This window comes from Rhamphochromis longiceps, linkage group LG16 (assembly GCF_057381845.1).
Source record: "Rhamphochromis longiceps isolate RC_006_pf linkage group LG16, R_longiceps_female_GT1.1, whole genome shotgun sequence".
Taxonomy (NCBI): domain Eukaryota; kingdom Metazoa; phylum Chordata; class Actinopteri; order Cichliformes; family Cichlidae; genus Rhamphochromis; species Rhamphochromis longiceps.
In genome coordinates this window covers 15,312,768-15,336,485 of record NC_140572.1, presented here as the reverse complement: position 1 = coordinate 15,336,485, position 23,718 = coordinate 15,312,768, and the positions used below count along the sequence as shown (strand labels likewise).

At 43.9% G+C, this 23,718-nt stretch overlaps 2 protein-coding genes across 2 annotated transcripts in view; both read right to left on the bottom strand.

The window, feature by feature from the left end:
• Window positions 1–22,852, bottom strand: part of LOC146650807 (CD209 antigen-like protein C) — a 60,292-nt gene extending 37,440 nt beyond the window's left edge. The window contains exons 1-3 of the mRNA XM_085384710.1: window positions 22,783–22,852; window positions 22,589–22,690; window positions 22,248–22,475 (exon numbers count right to left, since the gene is read on the bottom strand). Of these exons, the coding sequence (XP_085240836.1) occupies window positions 22,248–22,475; window positions 22,589–22,690; window positions 22,783–22,852 (400 nt within the window). The remainder of the gene's footprint in view (window positions 1–22,247; window positions 22,476–22,588; window positions 22,691–22,782) is intronic.
• LOC146650808 (uncharacterized) lies at window positions 7,512–11,988 on the bottom strand. The gene is made up of 5 exons (XM_085384714.1): window positions 11,940–11,988; window positions 11,722–11,834; window positions 8,201–8,292; window positions 7,999–8,073; window positions 7,512–7,831 (listed from the first exon to the last, which is right to left on the bottom strand). Exons 1-5 carry the CDS (start codon window positions 11,986–11,988, stop codon window positions 7,786–7,788), a joined length of 375 nt encoding a protein of 124 aa, XP_085240840.1. The 3' UTR covers window positions 7,512–7,785.
• Window positions 22,853–23,718: the final 866 nt, after the last annotated feature.

Here is a 23,718-nt window from a genome sequence, read left to right as displayed (position 1 = left end):
CGAGTCATTCTCTGAGATCTGCTGCTGCATCTTCTCAGAGTGCTGATGTTTGGCAATGTCCACTTCTTTAGTGAACCTGTACTTGGCCTCTCTGTAGCAGTCCCTGTCTCCGCTTCTGAACGCCTTACTCTTTTCCAGCCACAGCTTTTTGAGTTTAGGAGTAAACCAGGGTTTGTCATTGTTATAACTCACCCTGGTGCGTGATGGCACAATGCTGTCCTCACAGAAGTGGATATAGGAGGTGACAGTGTCCGTAAACTCGTCCAAGCTGTTAGAAGCAGCCTTCATTGTGTCCCAGTCTGTGGTCTCCAAACACGTGCGAAGCTCCTCCACAGCCTCGTTGCTCCACAGTTTTTTGGTCCTCACGACAGGTTTGGAGAGCTTCAGCCTCTGTCTGTACGTGGGGATCAGGTGGATCATGACAGATCTGCTTCACCACCTTTGGGTGAAGCTTCCAGTCCCCATACAGCGGGTTGCCCCTGGAGAGAAGATCTGCTCCAAAGTTCAAGATCCCCGGCACGTGAGTTGCTCTCAGTGACAGCAGGTGGACAGTGCTCCAGACTATCAGTCTGTGTGCCAGTGTGTGTAACTTGGGGGACCCCAGACCCCCCTGTCTGTTGATGTAGGCCACAACGGTGGAATTGTCCGACCTCACTAAAACATGATGACCTCTCAGCCAAGGGAGAAAGTGTTTTAGCGACAGGTGAACCGCCAGCAGTTCCAGACAGTTCATGTGGGCGGAGCGCATGTGAGGGCCCCATTCCCCATTCACTGTTCTGCCCTCGTGGGTGGCCCCCCAGCCCGAAAGAGAGGCATCTGTGGAAATCACCTTCCTGGCTGAAACTGCCCCCATGGCAATGCCCTGAGCCAAGAAACCTGGCCTCTTCCCCTCGCGGAGAGCGAGTGAACAGTCTGCAGAGACTCTCACGCGACGGTGGCCGTCTCGGTGAGGGTCCAGTCCCCGCGAGCCCACCCAGCGCTGAAAGCCTCTCATGTGCAGGCGTCCCAGTGTTATCGCCACTAGAGAAGAAGCCATCAGACCGAGCAGCCTCTGGCACTGTTTAAGGGTCACTGTGTTGCCTCTGCGAAACAGTGCAAGGGATGACTGAAAAGCCCTCACCCGAAGGGAGTCTAGGCTGAGCCCTATGAAAGTAATGCATTGAGTTGGCGTCAATGTGCTCTTTTCCACGTTTATCTGGAAACCCAAACTCTCCAGGTGGTGTATGAGAGCATTTGTGTGACAAGTCGCTCCCTGGCGGGTCGGGGCTGCCACCAGCCAATCGTCGATGTACGCGGCCACCCGAATGCCCTTTTTCCTGAGCGGGGTGGTGGAAATTTCCTCCAGGAGAAAACTGGCAGACTCGCCCAGAGCATGAGAGTAAACAATTTCCTTGAATTGTGGTGGAGCGACACTGAATTGCAGTCTGTAGCCCTTTTTCAATGTCCTCAGCACCCATGCTGACTGAGTGCAGGTGGCCCAGCTCTTCATGTGGAGAGACAGAGCGCTCACTGGCCACTCCACCGAATACGGCGTTTTGGCGCCCCCTTGTGGTCGCAGCGCGAAACATACGCCATTTCGGTGTCCCGTCACCTCTGTCACAGGCGAGCGAGGTGACAGGCTCATCTGCATCATCACAGCCGTGGAAACGCGAGTCTCCACGGGCTGCGTTATGGCAGACGGTGCTCTGTTTTTCAGCATGTTTGATTTTTTCATGTGTTTTGCAACACTCAACAGCGCCCTCGGCAAACTGCCTGGATGCGTGTGTCGGGGCTTTTTTAATACAGAATGCATGAGAGAAGTGCTTGTCAAACAACACTGCGAACTGTGGCTCTCTTTCCCTCTGGCGGGTCCGGTGACAGGAACGCCGGCCCGAGTTAAGCACTCTGTGTGGAACATGTCCCGTTGAACTTGCTCTGGAACGGAGCTGGGAGGTGGCAGGGTGGCCCATGAAGGGGGGAAACTGGGTTCGCTCCCGCCTAGAGGAGAGGCTGTCAGGCCGGCCGCTTCTTCCTCCTCACGATCGCGGCAGCGGGGGGAGGAGGAGGGGCCGCTTGAGGTCTGGCCTGGGGAGACTGCTTCCGAGTCCATGGATTCTTACGGGCCCCGGCAGCCTGGGGGGCTGCCTGCGTCTTAGGCACTTTGGGAATCCTGAAAGCGGGGACCGGGCGAGACGCTGCCTGCGCGAATGACTGGCGCGGCGCTGCTGGGGTGGCGTGCTGGGCCCTCCTCGGCAGGCAGAGTTTCAGAGCCTCATCATCTTTCTTTTTCTCCTCACATCTCCTCTGCATGGATGTAACAGCCGCACCGAAGAGACCGTGAGGGACGACAGGGGTGTCGAGGAGTTCCTTTTTTTCCTTAGTCGTCAGGTTGGTGAGCCCGAGCCAGCGTGCTCACTCCTGAAGAACCATGAGGCCCATGGCTCTCCCAGTAGCCTGTATGGCTACCTTGTGGAAGCGGAGGACGTGGTCAGTTATAACGCAGATTTCTTCCCACATTGTGGTATCTGGTTTAGCTGTCATGTCCTCCTCTAGCTCAGCTTGGTAAGCCATTAGCATAGAAGAGGCGTTGTGGGCTCTTACTGACAGAGCTGCTGCCTTGTAGCACTTATCTGTAAGGCTGGACTGGAAGCGGTCCGTTTTGGAGGGGAGAGATGGGGCAGATGAGGACAGAGACGTCTTCGGGTGAAGATGGCTCGCCACCAACGGCTCCACTTGTGGCATCTGGCGGAGGCCGATAGACTCCATCCCCTCACAATCCAGCAGGGAGCTCCCCACGATGGGGTGTTTCTCGCTGTAAGGATTTGCTTTCCACGTCACCGCTATCTCATCGAGTAGCTCAGGGAAAACAGACAACACATGCTTCCCCGTCTTCTTCGCCTTCGGCAATTTCTTACCGTCAAAACGAGACTTTACAACCTCTGTTTGTATGGCGGGCCACGGGATGCTGAGCCTAGCGGCTGCGCACTTGCACATGTCCTGCATGTCGAGCTCCAGGGGAGACGGCGGTGTCGGTTTTTCAACCTCGCCGGTAGCCGAGGGCTTCGCAGCCCAGCTGATGCTAGCCAAGGAGGTGGAATCATCCTCCTCGCCGTCGTCAGACAGCAGGAGCTCCGAGTCAGCTGACTCATCTCCGTCCTCGTTAGCATCTCCTCCCCAGGTGACTCCAGCATCGGGGAAAAACACACGATTTCCGTGTGCCTCCAGCGACGGGAAAGCGGTCGCGATGGGCTGAGGGTCTGCCTCTGCCCAGCTCGGCCCTGGCGTTGCGGCCAAATCATCGGGCATCTCAGTTTCTCCTTGTGCCGCAGCAGCCTCACACAGCAAAGGGTCGCCGCCCGACAGGTTAGCCTGGCGAGCTAGCCTGCGGAGTAGTTTGCGTGGGAAAGCCGCGCAGTGGATATAGTCTTGTGCGGGTGTCAAGGCAGCCTGAGCGTGAGATAAACCCAGGCATGCCGCACACACGGGGTGTGTATCCCAGGCAGAAATCTTCTTGTTTTGCAACTTCGTTGGCCGTCGTAGCCATGGTTAGCTAGAGGGTCGCGCACGTTAGCGAGACTGACACCGAGTGCAGAGAATATTGCTATTCCTCGCTAACGTGGGGTGAAAAGTGTTGCTACTTTTCTACAGCTATTGCTACCTAATGTGTACAACTGCTAGCGTCGAAGGGTATTGCTACCTGATGGTGAAGCTAGGGGTACCTTTATTAGCAAAGTGTTGCTACTTCGCTTTCGGAAAGTATTGCTACTTCGCTGGGTGAAAGTATTGCTACTTGGCACCCGCACTAGCCACAGAACAGTATTGCTACTGCTTGTATGCTAGTGGACAACTGAAAAGCTGGGAACAAAGCGCCCGGCGACCGAGTTGTTCACTCGAATCTGTGGACAGTTTAGCTTTAGCACCCAATAGCACAGTTGTCTACAGGCTTCTGTGAGAAGCGAGAAGAGGTTTTTGAATGACATCTGACGCTATGTCAGCCTATTATATAGGGAGGCACTGGCCCCTCCTGCCTGTAAGGGCTGGCGTAATGGTATTTGAGCTTCTGATGAGGTCACGCAGGAGGCGTAGTGAGACACGAAACGAATGCTATGAGAGAGAACACGGTCAGACAAGGCGGGAAAAGGGCAGTGATCTGTCCGTCAGTATGAAGTTGGTGTGTGCTTTGGTGAACAAAAACTCGAGACCGGTAGCAGGAAGATGGGAGACTCGTGTTTCACTGGTATAGTGGTGAATTAAAACATCCTTTGTTGGGGAAATTTAGGTGTAAATGCATCCATACAAGCGAGACAGAGGCAGACCAGACAGTGAAGAAAACAAGGCAAACATTAGAAATATTAAAACGGCCCACTGTCGCCCCTGCTGTTCGCTATAAGTATTGAGCCTCTGGCGCAGTTGATTAGAGATGAACATGAAATTCAGGGCCTTTCAATTAACGGAGAACAGCATAAATTGTCCATCTATGCAGACGATGTACTTTTATACATTTCAAATCCTGCAGTCAGTGTACCTCATTTAAAAGAAATTATTAGCACATACGGTCACCTCTCTGGTTACAAAGTTAATATTGACAAAACATTGGCAATGGATATAGGAGGAAACATTTCACAAACATTTAAGGAGCGATGTGGCTTTAAATGGCCAAACGAAGGTATCAAGTATTTAGGAATTCAGATTCCTCACTCATTGTCAGACTTGTTTAAAGTAAATTATGAAGTTATAGTTGCAAAAATAAAAAAAGATTTAGAGAGATGGACAGTCCTGCCTCTGTCTTTCTTAGGTCGGATCGAGAGTATACGTATGAATGTATTGCCAAGACTTCTATACCTTTTCCAAATGCTGCCTATTAACATTCCCAACTCTACATTTGATAATTTTGATAAACTTTTTTCCAAATTTATATGGGCACCTGAGCTCATTTGAACAGTTGAGAGGTCAGTTTTCGGCTTCCTTCTTCTGACTTTTTTTAGGTTTCTGCAGCTAAGAAGCTTTTTGACAAAACATAAAGAATGGAGGCAAGTTTTGGAGCCCTCACCCATTGAGGAAATATTTCTAAAAATATTTCAAAGTAATTCTTCCCCAAAATTAATCAGTAATTTTTATAACGCATTTATGAGTTTCCATACAAATGCAACTTTGGATATTAAGGCAAGGTGGGAAGCCGAGACTGGCACTCAAATTTCAGAGGACACCTGGGAAGAGGTGTTCGGCGAAGCCCATCTTGTGACTAACTCTGGGCTGTGGAGAGAATTTAAATGGAAGGTGGTCATGAGATATTTTAGAACCCCAGAGATAATGGCCAAAATGAAGCCTACAAATCCTGACACCTGCTGGTGAAATTGTGGTACTTATTTAGGAACCCATTCACATATATTCTGGTCATGCCCAAAACTCTGCTCATTTTGGAATGACATATTTAAAGTTCTTAATACAGTTTTCCAACAACCATTAACAAAAGACCAACAGCTAGCCATTTTAGGAGTATTACCAAATGGTTTTGCGGGAAACAAAAAGTATCTCTTAAGAATCTTGCTTACAGCAGCACTAAAGTGTATTACTATTAAATGGTTGAATCTTGACCCACCTTCATATAATATGTGGCTTGATAAAGTAAGAGAAATTTACCAGATGGAGGAAATAACATACGCTGTGCGGATTCAGAGAGAGTTCTTTACTGAGCGTTGGCGACCCATACATGCTTTACTGTTTCAATAATTTAGCATAGGTCTGTTTCGTTTTGTTCATTTATGGCTAGATTTGTCACATGTTATTTAATATTACATAAAGTTTTTGTTTTGTTTTTGTTTTTGTTGTCGTCTGTTTGTCTGTTTGCTTGGGTTTTGTTTTGCTTTCCAGTTTTGTTTTGTGCTTCCTAATTGCAGTTCTTATTTTGATCTACATTTCTGCATTGCGGTTTCTGTAACTGTCCTACTTGTGAACATTGACAAGTACAAGTTGCAATGTTGTAAATTATAATAAAAATTGAGTTTAAAAAAAAAGAAATATTAAAACGGAAATATAGGATTAATATAACATACAATTAGGGAAAATGTAAGAAACACAATGTAAATGATATTGTAAAGTCATTAAAACAGCATACTCTGATTAAAAGAAACATGTAATCGGGTAGGATGATAATAATAATAATATTAAAAAACATGTACAAGATGGGTATGTATACTTTTACCCAGAATTTAACAACTATAAAGTTGTAGCATGTCAGTACCTTACCCCATCCATTATATCCACACTTTCAGAAAAGGATATGGTCAATATCTTTACAAATACTATCTAAACTTAAACGGGATATTCCCTCTGCTTCTTCTGCTTCTCGTATAAACCCTCAGGGTTTGTGATCAGCCAGCGGCTGATATGATAATTAATCCTGTAAAATAATATTCTTTCGGTTTATGAATCTGTGCGCATGGATTTCTTAATCCGTTTCCACTGTTAGCAGAAGTTGTGCATGCAGTTTTGGCGTGCTGCTCTCCAAGACTACAAGCTGCGTTAAAGTTGGAAGTAACTGGCCGATGTTCCACTGTTGAAGATAATTTGTTGCACATTGTGGGAATGGAGAAGTTGAGGCCCATGCAGGCTACCGACAATTTCCCCAAACTGAGCGATTATACATCTTGCTTCCATATTTGTATCTTGTGTCACTAAAAATACATTTTATTTTAATTTTATACATTGATTAATGACCTGCAGAATCTCCTTATCATATTAAGTGATTCATAATTGTCACTTTATGCTTTCTCCATCTCTAAAGTGATTACATCCTTGCATTACATACTTTAGGTTCATTTTCTGCAGGCAGGTTTCTGACAGAGAACAGGCAGATTTACACTATAACATGCAGCATTCTATAAATGGACACACAAAGAAATGAAAAATTACATGTATGTGCTAACTTTCTAAACACTTTGTTACATTTATGATAAAGTAGATTAAACACATTTATGTCGGCCTTGGCTGATAGTTCTTGTCTTTAAATTAACTTTGTCTGTGTGCGTGTTTCAGGTACTGCACTCTCAAAGACTGAATGAACCAGCATTGCAGCCATGGGTCACTGTGAGCATCAGAGAAGGTTGAAACCACCTACTGCACCTGTAAGGCCGGAGTCGCGGAGACCTGCACCCACGTCACTGCTCTTCTGTTTAATGTAGAAGCAACAGTGTTGATCTGTGGCACAAGGACTGTTACAGGTGAACCTGCATACTGGGTTTTGCCTGATAATATGACCAAGATACAGTCAGTGGTTGGCCATAAGATAAGACTTCTCCTCTTCAGCTGCCCAAAAAAAGGCTCTTGATCAAAACACAAACAGACCATCCGTATTGAAAGGTAAAAGGAGCCTCAAAAAAGAAAAATCCCACCTGCTACTGTGGAGGAGTTGTCACTGCTATAATGCCATAATGTTTTATCTAGGGGTCTAGATTTATGCCTGTAGTGCACTGCCGTGTAAATAATTTGCATTTACTGAATATGTAGTATCACTGTTCAAAAAAGAAACAAACTAATTTTTGCCTCTTTTTTTATTAAAACCACTTTATAGAACATCACATCAGTTACAATGTAGAATCCATATCACTGGAGCATTTTGATTCAATAAACTGTAAAAAGGTGAGCTGTGAAGACCAAGGACAAGTGCAGTTCACAGGTTTTCTAAGGAATCCCAGAAGATTGCATGGTGTCATTGCCCAGCAGTTGTTCCCAGGACATATGGACTCAACCTCAACAATCCCTCACACTGAGCAGCATGAAGTGACAGTGCAGAGGAAAAACTCCCCTTTAACAAGAAGAAACCTCCAGCAGAACCATCAGTACCAGCAGCCATCTGGGTTTGGAGGAGAGAGACAGAGACACAGAACTACCAAAAGTATATATTTTTTTATGTGATTGACTGTTGTTGTAATTCAAGCCCTGAGTGTAGAGCAGGTAAGATATCAAGTTGCATCCTAAATTCCATGCTCATGCAGAGTGTTTAGTTTATGACTTTTTCACCTGGTCATTTCTTGATGAATGGATGGTCTTTCAGGGTTGACCAAGCTGGTACCCTGGCCACCTTGACTCTGTTCTCTGCAAGATGTTGCAAAAAACAAAATCATATGGAGACAATATTGGACACAAAAATATATATATATATATATATATATATAACAATTTAGTTAAATGTAGCAATAACTCATAAGTCTTGCTAAAGTACCTTGTATTCTGATTCATCACAGCAGCAGTTCGGTTGGATGTTGGCAACTGCAGCAAGTGTCTTGCTGACTGAATAATTTCATCTTGCATAATCTGAAACAAACACAAAGACAGAAACAATTTCTAAATTAACGTTCGATAAAATCTAAGAATTAATCATTTATTAGATACCAATATGAATATGTCTACCATAAAACTTCTGTGGAGCGAAGTTACATTCAATCAAGATGGTCTGGCATGCTACAACTTTATAGTTGTTAAATTCTGGGTACAAGTATACATACTAGGGCTGGGCCATATTATACCGTTCACGGTAATACCGGTATAATGTTAGGCAACGATAGGAAAATGAAATATCGCGATAGAATGGGAGTAAAACGCGCATGCGCAGTGCCTTTGTTTTCATACGCACATGGCCGATTGTTGAGTGAAACAGATGAACCAGAATTGGTTTGTAAAAACAGTGCAACTTCAGTGATGTGGAACTGGTTTGGTGTTTGTCCGTCAGATACATGACAAAGCACATTTTTTGCAGAACATGCAAGCGGCCGTCGTTATTGTCGTATTTGTCAGACTAAGATGCTCTTAAATCTGGGAGTAATCTGGGTCCTAAACTCCGTACACTTCAGGTCAAACAAACACTGCAGCATCACTGAGAGTTAAAAACTGTCTAAATTCTTTCATCTTTAATAAAACGATCAGCATTGCTGCTTTACCAGGTGTAACTATGAAGTTTAACTTCCAGGCATCCATGAAAACAAAAGTTATTACATTTAATGGAGTTAGAAGTTAGCAGGAAGCTAGCGGAAGTTAGCTCGCTAATTACCTAAGCATGATATAGCATGTCCTGACTGAGAGATTTCTGAAAAAATTCTAACGTACAGCTCTGCTATCACTTCCAACATAAATGAAGACAGGAAACTAAACAGCAGTGACGTTTGTAGGTAGAGCTGGGCGATATGAGATTTTTTCATATCACGATATGTTTTTTTCATTTCAGGCGATAACGATATATCACGATATAAGCCAAATAACTATATTTGTAAGATGTAAAATGTGAAATAATCAACAGCTTGTTTTGATTGAAATATTTTTTTCCCATAATAAGTTCAACAGGGTAGATGTACTTAAGGAACATGAGACTTTTTCAGATAAATAAAGGCAAATATTGCAAACTACACAGGCAGCCGCTAAAGCGTTTAAGTTTCAAAATAGAACAAACAAAACAGACTACTAAATTGTTAATTCCACTTAGAAATTATTAATTCTAAAAATAAATCTTAGTTTGTTTTACAGAAGAACAGACAAAATTGACTAACTTTTGTCAATATCAAATAAACAGAACTAAAAGGAAATTCTCAATCTCTCCTTGTTGTATAGCTTAGCTTTTCAAACTGTTTTAACAGTTACTTTAGTCTGACAAAAGCCGAATGACGAATTAGCGCTTCCAGTCAGAGATTGAGCATGCACCGCTTTATCGTATTTCCAGACTTGCTTTCGGCACAATTTACAGCTATTTCAACTCTGTTTGACTTGAAATAGCCGAAATACCTTTACACTACGGAACTTCTATGGCTCTTCCGTTCGACAATCTCTCATTGGAACCATCATCTGTTTTATCTTCGGTAACCTTCGGTCACGCTCTCGGTTGATTTTTCTCTAGTCGGCACACTCATTTCCTCCATTACCCGGGCGGCACGGTGGCTGGCTGCTTTCCAAAACAAATACACATGTACGGCTTGGCACTTGTGCTGTACGTAACAAGTCACGTGACGTGACGCTGCAGCTGTGATTGGTTCGACTCTGCACTACTTAATTTGGATTGGCTGTTCTTTTTTTTTTTTTTTTTTTTTAAGAGGACAAGAGCGGTGAGGCCTATCGCAATAGTTTAATTTTTCTATAAAAAAAGTTATTTCGCAATACATATCATTATCGTTCTATCGCCCAGCTCTATTTGTAGGGTTACTGAAGTTGGGCTAGCTGGTATATAATGATGTGCTACATGATTGCTAGCGACACAGCTATGTTAGCATAACATAAACAGTGAAGCTGGAGGACGAACACTAACACTTTTCCACTTATAAAAGTTAATGTTAAAGTTCCTGATAGTTAGAGACAAATGCAATCGTATGGCAGGATGCTGTAAACGGACCAAACTTCAGTCAGGAGAACAACTGAGATAATCCATCCACAATACAAGGTTAGTCATTAATATACTGCAACAACATGGGAATAGAGCAGCTGCCAGAGAATTCAACATTAATGAATCAATGGTACAGAAGTGGAGGAAGCAAGAAGAATGAGTTTAATAAAGTTTGATTTATCTGACTGCTTTGTTTCGCTTGATGTGCCTTATAATCCCGTGCACCTTATGGTCCGAAAAATACATACTGCACACTGCAGTTTAATGTTGCAAAGCACCTCTTTTTAACTTCAGTGGTTATGCTCAGGATATGTCAGCCCATTTCTACTGGAAATGCCTTTTGGTTAAAGTTTCAGCAAGGAATTTGCATTTGCACTGTTACATTTTTATGAAGCTTTAATGTACATAAAAACCAGCTTCTTGTTTAAGTGGAAATAAATGGAAGGTTGTCTTTTTGCGCTAGTAATGTTGTGGAGTTGTATTTTGTCTCGCATCAATTATATAGTCAGTTATATCGTTATCGCAAATTTTCAAATATATATCGTGATAAATATTTTTGGCCATATCGCCCTGCTCTAATACATCTTGTACATGTTTTTTAATATTATTATTATTATCATCCTACCCGATTACATGTTTCTTTTAATCAGAGTATGCTGTTTTAATGACTTTACAATATCATTTACATTGTGTTTCTTACATTTTCCCTAATTGTATGTTATATTAATCCTATATTTCCGTTTTAATATTTCTAATGTTTGCCTTGTTTTCTTCACTGTCTGGTCTGCCTCTGTCTTGCCTGTATGGATGCATTTACACCTAAATTTCCCCAACAAAGGATGTTTTAATTCACCACTATTCCAGTGAAACATGAGTCTCCCATCTTCCTGCTACCGGTCTCGAGTTTTTGTTCACCAAAGCACACACCAACTTCATACTGACGGACACATCACTGCCCTTTTCCCACCTTGTCTGACCGTGTTTTGTGGCTTTGGTTCACTTCACCTCACTCTTCCCCATTCTTGTCATTAAATCAGGCCGTTCTGCAGCCATGGCAGCCATTCACTCTATGGCTTTATTCATGGTGTATTTTACCCCTTCACCAAAGGCCGTTCTCGTTTCCAACATTATATTTGCAGTGTTCGTTTATCTATCAATATCTGCGGAGTATGGTTTTGTACCGAGTATCCTATTTTCTAAAACTCAGCATGTAAAGGGTAGCTCGCTTAGCAGGATGCTAGCATGTAGCGCTTAGTGAGACACGCCTCAGATGAGTTGAGCAAAGACCCCGTCTGTGTACTTTATATGTGAGCAACGGATTTAAATAAAATTAAGGTTTCAAAAGACAAACTTGAAGATAAAAAAAACAATATACTTACCGGAGAACCGCCAGGGTTTGCCGCTGCCATCTTGCTGCTCCTAAATTCAAAACTGCCTCTGCAGACAGGCAGGGGAGGCGTGGAAATTGTCTTTGAGTTAGTCAAACGTTTTCCTTAGTTCGAGTAGATGATAAAATGAAAGAAAAATGAATGGGATTTTAAGTAGGACTAGGCGTTCTGTAATGATCTTTATTTAGGAGAAAAACTTAATCACTCACCTTTAAACAGCTCTCTTTTAGGAGACACACTGCTGGCTAGCGGTGTCATGTGATCAAACAGCGTAATTTAATTGGCTGAGAGCCGCTCGACTCGATCTAGTGCTGATTGCTCTGGCTTGGGTCATTCAAGTTCATCACTTTTGCAGGTGAATTTTTGCAGGTGAATTTTTTGCAGGTGAATATTTGATGGGGAATTTTTTGCAGGTGAATTTTAGGAGTTGAATTTTTTGCAGGTGAATTTTTGCAGGTGAATATTTTTGCAGGGAAATTTGGAGGATAAAAATTCAGTGTTATAAATTCAATGTCTAAAAATAGTTGAATTCTGATGATACTATATTTCTTCCATATGATTTGAATTGAAAACTAAATTGAATTAAAAAGGATAAGTAACATGACTTTGCCTTCAACAGTGAAATATGTAAATTGTTTTTATTCTTTTGACAATGGAAGATATATCACGCATCTCACAAGTATGAAATGAAATAAATAATGGCAAACTATTCAGCAGCAAAAAGCCATGTCTCCCTGTCTAATCATTCCTTTCCTATTTACAGGATGCATGTATAACTGCCCACTAGTGCTAGAACACAAGCACCTATCTGATCCTCTGCAGAATTTGTAAATTTGCTCACAGAAATAAACAGTCTCCAATTTTTTGTTTCACTTTAATGTAGAGAGACAAAATATTAACCAAAACTTCAGAAAAAGCACATTACATAGAAGTTATAAATTTATTTGCATGTCATTGAATGAAAGTATTTGTTCCCATACCACCCAGGCAAAATTCTGGATATTGCGCCACACAGATTACAATCAATCAATCCTGATCTCAAATCAACACTGAATGAATTTCAGTTTCCTCCGTTCCGACCTCTCTGGCCTTTATGCCAGACCAAAGTGCATCAAGATTGTAGACCTACACAAGGCTGGAATGGACTACAAGACCATCAGCAATAAGCTTAGTGAGAAGGTGACAACTGCTGGTGAGATTAATCAGAAATCGAAGAAATATAAAATGACCATCTACCATCCCCGGTCTGGAGCAAGATCTTGCCTCATGGGGTGAGGATGATCATGAGAAAAGTGGTGGATCATCCCAAAAATTACAATGTTAATCATCTGAAGGCACTTGGGACCACACCATTAGTAACAACAATGGACTGAAATCTTACAGTTCCTGCTAGGTCGCTCTGCTCAAGAAGGCACATGAATAAGCCCATCTTAACTTTACCAGTAAACATCTTAATGGTTTTTAGAGATGTTGGCAGAAAGTGCTTTGGAAACCAAAATCAAACACTTTGGCATCATCTTGACCCAACATGTTCAGAGGAATAGAAATGCTGAGTATGACCCAAAGAACACCATCCCCACAGTCAAGCCCAGATGGTGGAAACATTATGCTTTGGGGCTGTTTTTCTCTAAAGGTACAGGGGGGCTTTACTGCATGGAGCGACCAAGTACCATAAAATTTGCTACCTTCTCTCACCCAGGACACTGAAGATGAATGATGGATGGGTCTTTCCAGCATAAGGATGAAACAAAACATGCTACCAAGGCAATAAAACAGTAGCTAAAAAAGAAGCACATTAAGGTTATGGATACATTTTTGGACTATTCAACTATACACCCTGAAAGTGTGAACAAACAAACTGAAATTGTATTTCGCAAATCCATTTACGAGGATTGGAACAGTCCAGATCATTCCAGGCCTTTTCTTGACCATTGTAGACATGAACACAGTCCTCTTCACCCCACTCTCCACCACCATTATCAGGTTGAGAAGTTTCCCAGAAGCTAGCAGGGTAACATCATATTATTATTAACAAAAGAATAAGACATTTTCTGTGGGTGTGGTAGCCTTTGCCTAAATTGTCCATCAGTAGCTTTGATTCATTTTGAGGAGCTTTTACAAGCACAAAGACAGATAATTACACCAGTCTTGCAAAGATATCATGTCTGATATATTAACTTCTTCTGCCCTATGTGGCCAAAACAAGTCATTAGCATACATCTTTATGTGTTTGGCCTTCCAGTTTGGCTCACCCCCTGCTCGCCAGTGTGGGTATTTCTTATGCATCTGTAGGTTACCAATTTAACTGAACCAAAGTGAAGACTTACCTCAGAGTCAGTGGAGTTCCATCTACCCACTTCCATGTTCCCTCCTGTTCTTCATCATTCAAACCAATCCAAGCCTCTTCTGTGGTGATTTTAAGGATGGCAGCCTGTTTAAAACATTTTAGTTGTGAACCAGATTTTTATTTGGTGCAGTTTATTCCAGTTATATCTAGTCATCACTTTTAAAATCCCAAACCAGCACTAATTAAGCAACATACATTGCTGGATGTCTCTGAACTCAAATTAAACCACGACAAAACCGACATTATAATTTTCGGTAAGCAAGACTCTGTTAGTCTTAAAAGAAACGACTTGGGCCCACTATCAGCTAATGTACATCCCCATGTAAAAAATCTTGGTTTCATTTTTGTTAGATTTGTATTGTTTATTGTCATTTATGCTTAGAAATATCTACTCATATATGCTTAGAGTTGTATAATCAATGTCATGTTGGTAGAGGTTTGATCCTTAATAGTCTGCAAAGGCTTGGTGTGCATTCCAGAGTGTTCAGGCATTCACACCCACATCCTGGGAGCATGGGAGAGGGCATACCTTCTCTTATTGTTTTATGGTAGGATAAACGTAGCTATGTCAGTTTTAGTCTAAGTGCCTTTTGTTTAGATGAACTGCTGGACTTCCAGACCAGCAGGTTTAGGGAAGTCTTTATGGGGTCACACTCTGACCCCCCCCCCCCCACACACACACACACACACAACGCACAGGCAAGGGTGTGTATGTATACGTCATATGTTAATGAACCTATGTATATTCATGTAACCTCAATAAAAGAGCAGTGTTATGGGAGAGCGGACGAGAGCAACTGGGGTCAAGCGAAGGGACGGCGCTTGTCATGATTCTCTCCCTCATGCATGAGTAACACGAAGAACTTTGCCTACTTGGTGTTTAATGCTTTTTGCTGTGTAGTTGAATTGTCCTTAACGTTCCAGCGAATAGGTTTATGCTACAAACCTATCAATTTTTGATTCTACCCTTAAGTTGGACAAGCAAATAAATTCAGTTGTTCGTGGCAGTTTTTCCAACTCAGGAGCATTTCTAAACTCAAAAATATCCGGTCATCGTAAGATGTGGAAACTGTTATCCATGCTTTCATATCATCCCGTCTTGACTACTGTAACTCTCTCTATTTAGGCATCTGTCACTCAAGCCTGTCCCGCCTGCAACTTGTTCAAAATGCAGCCGCATGGCTCCTGTCGGGTGACAGAAAGAGAGAGAGCATTACTCCGATACTCAAATCTTTATACTGGCTGCCAGTTAAATATAGAATTGATTTTAAGGTTTTATTATTTGTTTTTAAAGCTCTCCATGGTTTGGCTCCAGGTTGCATTTCAGATCTCCTTGGCCTGCACACACACACTCAAACTCTGTGCTCTTCCAGTCAGACTTTTATTTTGTTTTAGCTATTCTAGTCTTTTATCTCATTGGAGGATGTTTGCATGTGTATACGTATACATGTATTTTACGTTCACGTATGTGTGCTTGTGTGTGAATGCGTCAAATTTTGTATATGTTTGTGCATATTTGCATGTGCACATATTTTTACAAACATATAAGGATGTCTCACAATGTTTTCTATAATGTTTTCATCTTATCTATTTTAATTCTTTTTATTTGATTACATTATCCCTCTGTTCAGCACTTTGGACGACACTTGATGTCTTTTAAATGTGCTATATAAAAAGAGATGACTTGACTTGAATTAAAACTTTGTGTTTTCTCAATTACTTTGATGTATTCCTTGTGACATTTTTCACTGGAGACATGTCTGAACAGCTCATAAAGAAAGCCACTCTAGTGAACCTGCAACATGCTGTAACTCACCCAAAGATTTTCTTCATTTGTCAAAAATTGTAATATTTGTCACCAAAATCTCTTGATACCATCAAAACAAAAGTGGTCAAGATGTTTTCTGTCAGTGGACTACTGTTTTCATGAACGTCCTACACAATTGTACTGACACTAAATAACTGATGTATAACACTTACTTTTCTGAGGATATTGAAAAGCTAATGTATATATTGTTTGTATGCATGTCTGTAAGATTCAAACGCTGATTTGAACAGCAGAAGGAAAATGTGTTTCCTGCAGTGGAGAAACTTAGAAAAATACACAACATGAAAAGAATAAAAACGTGCAGATTAGCACTGTAAAAAATGTGAATATTACCTTCAATATTTCTGTGAAGTTTCTCAGTCATCCAGGTCATTGTAGTCTAAGTCTTCTTTAAGTTTCTTGAAGACATTTCACCTCTGCGGGCGGTTTATCCTTCAAGCTCGGGTCCTCTACCAGAGGCCTGGGAGCTTGAGGGTCCTGCGCAGTATCTTAGCTGTTCCCAGGACTGCGCTCTTCTGGACAGAGATCTCCGATGTTGTTCCCGGGATCTGCTGGAGCCACTCGCCTAGCTTGGGAGTCACCGCACCTAGTGCTCCGATTACCACGGGGACCACCATTATCTTCACCCTCCACATCCTCTCGAGCTCTTCTCTGAGCCCTTGGTATTTCTCCAGCTTCTCGTGTTCCTTCTTCCTGATATTGCTGTCATTCGGAACCGCTACATCGATCACTACGGCCGTCTTCTTCTGTTTGTCTACCACCACTATGTCCGGTTGGTTAGCCACCACCATTTTGTCCGTCTGTATCTGGAAGTCCCACAGGATCTTAGCTCGGTCATTCTCCACCACCCTTGGGGGCATCTCCCATTTTGACCTCGGCACTTCCAGATTATACTTGGCACAGATGTTCCTGTACACTATGCCGGCCACTTGGTTATGGCGTTCCATGTATGCCTTGCCTGCTAGCATCTTGCACCCTGCTGTTATGTGCTGGATTGTCTCTGGGGCATCTTTACACAGCCTGCACCTGGGGTCTTGCCTGGTGTGATAGACCCTAGCCTCTATGGATCTTGTGCTCAGAGCACATATATATATATATATATATATGTATGTTTATTATCGCTATATTTTTTTGTGAACTGCTATTCACAAAAAAACACATTTAGAAAAGTTAAATGTTATACTATGTCAATATCAGTCATTCCAAATCCAAATTCTAACTTTGGTGCAACCATAAACTGTATATAAAGGATAGATATCTTTGAAAAGTGAGGCCAATCCAAAAGTGCTTTAAATGCCATTCTGATAATTAGAAGGTGAAATATTGAATTTGATGTGTGTAGAAGAAAACTATTTTCCATATAAGACAAATATCTCATTCCTCATCCCATCTATTAGGACAACAAGTAGCAATATTCTCCACACTGTGGCTCTGCTATAAAAAAAAATACATACCATTAAACTTTTTAAGATTTGTTTTGTTGAATGGCTGTGAAGAAAGGCTGTTATTATCAGTCTCCTGCAGGTTAACATCCCACTATTTTTCCTGTCTTTAAAGTAACCACAGAACTGCAATCTACCTCATTTTGTGCAATATGTTTAAAAGTACCAGAAATAAAAGGAGATGCAGCTACAATAACTGCTCCTAACTTCTAATAACTGGGTGAAACTGATAGAAGGTTATGTTCAGAGACTCGGTGATGTCATGGTCCCTGTGCCTCACCAGCTTATCCTGTATTAGGCAACATGTGTTCTCTCTCTCTCTCGCTCTCTCTCTCTCTCTCACCTGCCGGGGCGGTGCTCATTATGGGCTCCCGCCCCTGGCCCACGCACCTGCTGCCTATCGGGATGATCGCAAGGCCGATTTAAGACGGCAGCACTGTGTCACTCGTGTCACATTGCTGCGGGACCGGGCTTTAAAGTGGGCTTAGGTCGTGCTTAGCTCGGACCCCGGGATTGCCTATGCTGATTTTCTGTCTAAATTCCAGACTGTTTTCAATAAGGGCTCTGGCGCTGAAGCTGCCGCACTTCGTCTACTGAACTTCAAACAAGGTAAGCGGAGCATGTCTGACTATTCTATTGTTTTTTGGATTTTGGCTGAAGAGACAGGCTGGGGACAGGAGGCCTTGAGGAGTGCACTGCTCAACAATGTTCGTGACGAGGTGAAAGATGAACTCATTATGCGAGATCTCCCTGACTCTCTTATCGAGTTAATGGCTTTATGCATTAAGGTGGATGACTGCCTGCGAGCTCGTCGTAGGGCTGGCTCCCCCTCGGAGCTCAGCTCTTCCCGGCAAGCAGAGAGCGCAGACGGAGGAGAGCAACCCATGCAGATAGGAGGCTCACATCTCTCCACCGCGGAACGCCAGCGCCGCATCTCTGCCGGTGAGTGCCTCTATTGCGGTCACAAGGGACATGTGGTTGCCTCCTGTCCATCTCAAGCTTAAGTCTGCCTCACCGCCTCACACGCCGGCCTCCCCCGCCGAGTCAACCGCGCCCTCCGATTTGTCCGGAGTACCCCCTGTTTACCATGATCTCGCCGAAGTGTTTCGCAAGGATCGGGCCCAGTCATTGCCTCCGCACCGACCTTAAGATTGCGCTATTGACCTGCTCCCTGGCGCGCCATTGCCTACAAGCCGCCGCGCGTCCTCATCACCCGTAGCAGCTGGGTTTTTCTTCGTCGAGAAAAAAGATAAGTCTCTCTGCCCGTGCATAGACTACCGTGGATTGAACAATATAACCATCAAGAACAAATATCCACTCCCACTTCTTACCTCTGCTTTTGAGCTGCTCCAGGGGGCGACCGTTTTCAGCAAATTAGACTTGAGGAACGCATATCACCTGGTTCGGATCCATGAGGGCGATGAGTGGAAGACCGCTTTCAATACTCACCTTGGGCACTTTGAATTCTTAGTTATGCCATTCGGCCTCTCTAATGCTCCTGCAGTTTTTCAAGCACTCGTCAATGATGTTTTGAGGGATTTCATCAACAGGTTCGTCTTCGTCTACCTCGACGACATCCTGATCTTCTCCAAATCTCTATCTGAGCATGAAACCCACGTCAGACAGGTCCTGCAACGCCTGCTGGAGAATCAGTTGTTCGTAAAAGGCGAAAAATGTGACTTCCACATGTCCACGGTTGCCTTCTTAGGCTACGTCATCGAGCGGGGAGACCTACGCCCTGACCCAGCTAAGGTAAAAGCTGTAATAGATTGGCCTGAACCCCCCAACCGACGCCAGCTGCAGCGGTTCCTCGGCTTCGCTAACTTCTATTGGAGATTCATCCGGGACTATAGCAAGGTAGCCCTGCCTTTAACACAATTAACCTCTCCCAAGGTTCCTTTCCAGTGGAACGATGCTGCCCAATCAGCCTTCCTGGAGCTGAAAAAGCGATTCACCTCGGCACCCATTCTGGTCCAGCCCGATCTGACCCTGCAGTTTGTGGTGGAGGTGGACGCATCCGACACGGGAGTAGGAGCGGTCCTCTCACAACAGAGGGATGGTAAGCTTCACCCATGTGCCTTTTTCTCCCGTCGTCTCACCCCCGCAGAACTCAACTACGACGTCGGTGATCGGGAACTTCTTGCCATCAAGCTCGCCTTGGAGGAGTGGAAGCACTGGCTGGAGGGCACTGCTCAACCATTCATCGTCTGGACAGACCACTGGAATCTAGCATATCTGCAATCCGCAAAGAGGCTTAACGCCAGACAAGCAAGGTGGGCTCTGTTTTTTACGCGATTCCACTTTTCAATCACTTACAGGCCAGGATCTCGCAACGTCAAGCCGGACGCCCTGTCTCGACAGTTCTCCACCTCGGAAGACCCAGCGGGCCCTGCTCCCATCCTCCCAGCCACCTGTGTGGTGGGGGCCGTCTCCTGGGAAATCGAGTCGGCCATTCGCAAGGCTCAGAGAACTGAACCGGATCCAGGGGGGGCCCTGCGGGGCGCCTGTTCGTTCCCCAAACTGTCAGGTCTCAGGTATTACAGTGGGCACACACAGCCTGTTTCTCCTCTCACCCAGGAATACACCGCACCATTACTTTCCTGCAGCGCTACTTTTGGTGGCCCAATCTGAGCTTGTACAGTCTGCGCTCGAAGCAAGACCCCAAACCAGCCACCCTCGGGTCCGCTTCATCCCTTACCCACGCCCACCAGACCGTGGTCTCATGTTTCTCTGGATTTTGTGACCGGCCTCCCACCATCTGCAGGTAATACGGTCATACTCATGATCGTCAATCGCTTCTCTAAGGCGCCTCACTTTGTTGTTCTGCCCAAGCTACCTACAGCATTGGAGACTGCTCGCCTACTCACCAACCACATCTTTCGCCTGCACGGCATTCCGGATGACATCGTGTCTGACCGGGGTCCTCAATTCACATCCCGAGTGTGGAAAGAGTTCTGCGCCTCATTGGGATCTGAGGTCAGTCTGTCCTCTGGTTATCATCCGCAGAGCAATGACCAGTCTGAACGGGCGAACCAGGAGTTGCGCTGCGTCGCCTCTTCCAACCAGGCCATCTGGAGTGAGGAACTGCCCTGGATCGAATACGCCCACAACAGCATGACCTCCTCCGCCACGGGCCGATCGCCTTTCGAAGCTTCTCTGGGATTCCAGCCACCTCTTTTTCCCCTCCATCGAAGGCGAACACTCTGTACCATCAGTCCAGGCGCATCTGCGTAGGTGTCGTCGGGTGTGGAAGGCCACCCGGGCTGCATTGTTACGCACCAAGGACCGCAATAAACACATTGCTGACCGCCGTCGGTCCTCCACTCCCGCCTATGCTGTTGGACAAAAGGTATGGCTTTCCACACGCTTCGTTCCCGTCCGGGCGGAATCCAAGAAGCTCACTCCCACCTTTATCGGCCCGTTCGAGATCTCTGCTTTAGTTAACCCTGTGTCAGTAAGGCTCAAACTACCTCGCAACATGAAGATACACGACGTCTTCCATGTGTCTCAGATTAAACCTCTCCAGTCCAGTCCTCTGTGCTCGCCTTCCAGGCCCCCTCCCCCCCAGCTCGTGGACGGTCTGCCGGCCTACTCTATCACCCGTATCATGGATTCTCGGCGCCGGGGGCGTGGCTTCCAGTACCTGGTGGGTTGGGAGGGCTACGGCATGGAGGAACGGTCCTGGATCCCTCGGGCGGCCGTCCTGGACAGGCGCATGCTGCGGGAGTTCCATCGTCTGCATCCGGGTAAGCCTGGTGGGTTGCCGGGGGGCTCCCGTTGAGGGGGGGGTACTGTCATTGTCCCTGTGCCTCACCAGCTTATCCTGTATTTCTGCAACATGTGTTCTCTCTCTCTCTCTCTCTCTCTCTCTCTCTCTCACCTGCCGGGGCAGTGCTCATTATGGGCTCCCGCCCCTGGCCCACGCACCTGCTGCCTATCGGGATGATCGCAAGGCCGATTTAAGACGGCAGCACTGTGTCACTCGTCGCTGGATCGTTGAGCTATCAGCGTCAGTCTCTCAACCATTAGTGAGTGAAACTCTGTAAAGTTGTTTCCTTCTGTTCGTCGTAACCCCAGTCTCTGTGTGCAGATCTACCCCGGACCTTTCCCTGCCTGCCTGTTTCCGTGTGGAAGAGTGAGTGGATTTGTGTGTCCCCATTGTGGGGAGTGAAGAGAGAGCCTTTGGAGTGCGTCTGATTCCCGTCTTTCCCCTCACAAACCCCGGAACCCTGGACCCCCTCCCCTCCCTCCAGCACGTTGTAAATAGTATCACCTGGTGTCGTTGTGTGAATAAACTGATTGTTAACTCCGCAAAGATTCCCGGTCTGCGCCTGAGTCCATTAACTAAAACGTGACAGGTGATTTGTGAATCTCTAAACAAACCTGTAGATCAGAAAGTGATTCAGCATCACTATTGAATCAAACATGACCACTCGATGAAACAAGTAAAATAACAGTTAAAAAAAGATTTAAAGGATATTGAGATAAAAAAAAGAATATGTAGTGTCAGTGTAAGGGCTATCAGCTTCCTTTTCAACGTCCTTAATGAAAATACATTAAGGGTAGTTGTTGTGGATTCAATCATTTTATAAGTCACTAAACACCATTTAATAAGTTTCACACATGTGTCGATGAAATATAGCCCTTAAATTATTTTAGTACCAGTCAGATTTGTAAATGTAAATTTGTGATAAGCATAAGGTACACTGCTGCACTGCAGCTTTATAGTGACAAGCAGCGATACTGACCATGGTTCATATGATATTTTCCTAATAAATGAAATTTGATTTTAAAAATGTGTTAAGTCAGATGAAAATAATTGCATCATTTGTTTGGAAAATGAATCACTAAACTTCTGAGAGAAAATTTTAGAGACAAAACAGCTCACACAAGGACTCACTCTGGTTGTAAAAGCACAGCAGCTTTTTAAGCTCTTCAGTCTTTTTACTCAGCAGATCTCGCTCCTCAGTCATGGAAGAAAGTTGGTTACTGAGTGCAGAGAAGTTTTTATTCACAAAATCTCGCTCCTCGGTCATGGATGAAAGTTGGTTACTGAGTTCAAAGATGTTTTTATTCAGAAGGTCTCTCTTCTCAGCTTCTGCCGACACATGTCCAGCTAAATTATGGTCTGAAATAAAAAAAATTGAATTGATTAAATTAAGTTTAAAAAAAAAGGCTCTTAATCATTAATATAGTGCCTGATGAACAGTAGAACAAGTATCTATGAAAAGCCCAACTCACAGAAGAAACTAAATGTGATAATTCCAATCAGCAGGAAAACAGTAAGCACGCCCAGGGAGAGAATAACACCCAAATAGAAATTTTTCTTAGAGCTCCTCTGACCTGAAAAGAAGATAAAAAACAAGTTACCCAAACAAATGTTCAGTAGTAATAAGAAATGTTATAACCTACTTGTTCTATCACTTCCTTTTTACCCGTGTAATTTGTTGAAGGTGTTGGGTTGTCAAGTTTAACACATTCTATATTGTTATATATTGCCTCCATTGCATACATGGGTTTGGATTATTTCGGAGAGCTCAGCTCTGCAGCACAGGATGAGTGAAGTGTGAAAGTCTTACTGGTTTCAGTTTACTCGCCTTTTAAATTCAGAGGAAGTCGCATATTTCAGAGGTTTGTGCAGCTATGCAACCACTGAAACCTGATATGTTCTTATTTAAACTGTGTATATATGTGATAGTCATACGCAAGAATACAGAAGTCAAACTGCTTTTCATGATTGTGTGAAAAAAATTACAATTTTGCTTAAGTGTAAGTAAAACAGTGTATGAATATGTGTGTGATTAATATATTTGTAGAGATTAGTATTAGAAAGCACTGTGAATGCTCAAATTGAGTAGAAAGTTTCAATAGATGTAACAGTTCATTCACCATCAGAAATGGACAAATTGTCTACATTAAGCAGATTTGTAAAGGTCAACTGCTATACAGTCCTGAGGAATAACACCAGAACAACAAATAACAACAAGCAGGTCATGGCTTTTAGATTATGAAAATCAATAAATTGCTGCAGACCAAAACTATAGAGGCAAAATAAGAAGTCCCTCACTAGAGCACCAGTGACAGTGTCACGAACTAAATTGGCAAACTCAGAAATTAATTTAAAAAGACTATAGCAAATAAAGTAAGAGTAGGTTAATTGAACAAGCTCCAAAGACAGACTCGCGTGGACACACACATGCACACACATGCACACACATGGCGTAACCCTCAGTGAAAAAGGTGAAAATCAGCTTTTACTCTTATAATATGGTTAATAAAAGAAAGTTACATGATTTAGATTACTTTTTTTTTTGCCTGTCCCATTTGGTTCTTTAGCCGTCAGAATTGTTGTCTGAAGACCAACAATCTCC

Coding starts and splice junctions, on each gene's coding strand:
- LOC146650808 (XM_085384714.1), bottom strand. CDS start 11,988: ATGACACCGCTAGCCAGCAGTGTGTCTCCTAAAAGAGAGCTGTTTAAA. Junction 11,835..11,939: donor TAAAAGAGAGCTGTTTAAAG/GTGAGTGATTAA, acceptor ACTCGAACTAAG/GAAAACGTTTGACTAACTCA. Junction 7,832..7,998: donor ATTCATCAAGAAATGACCAG/GTGAAAAAGTCA, acceptor CTCCAAACCCAG/ATGGCTGCTGGTACTGATGG.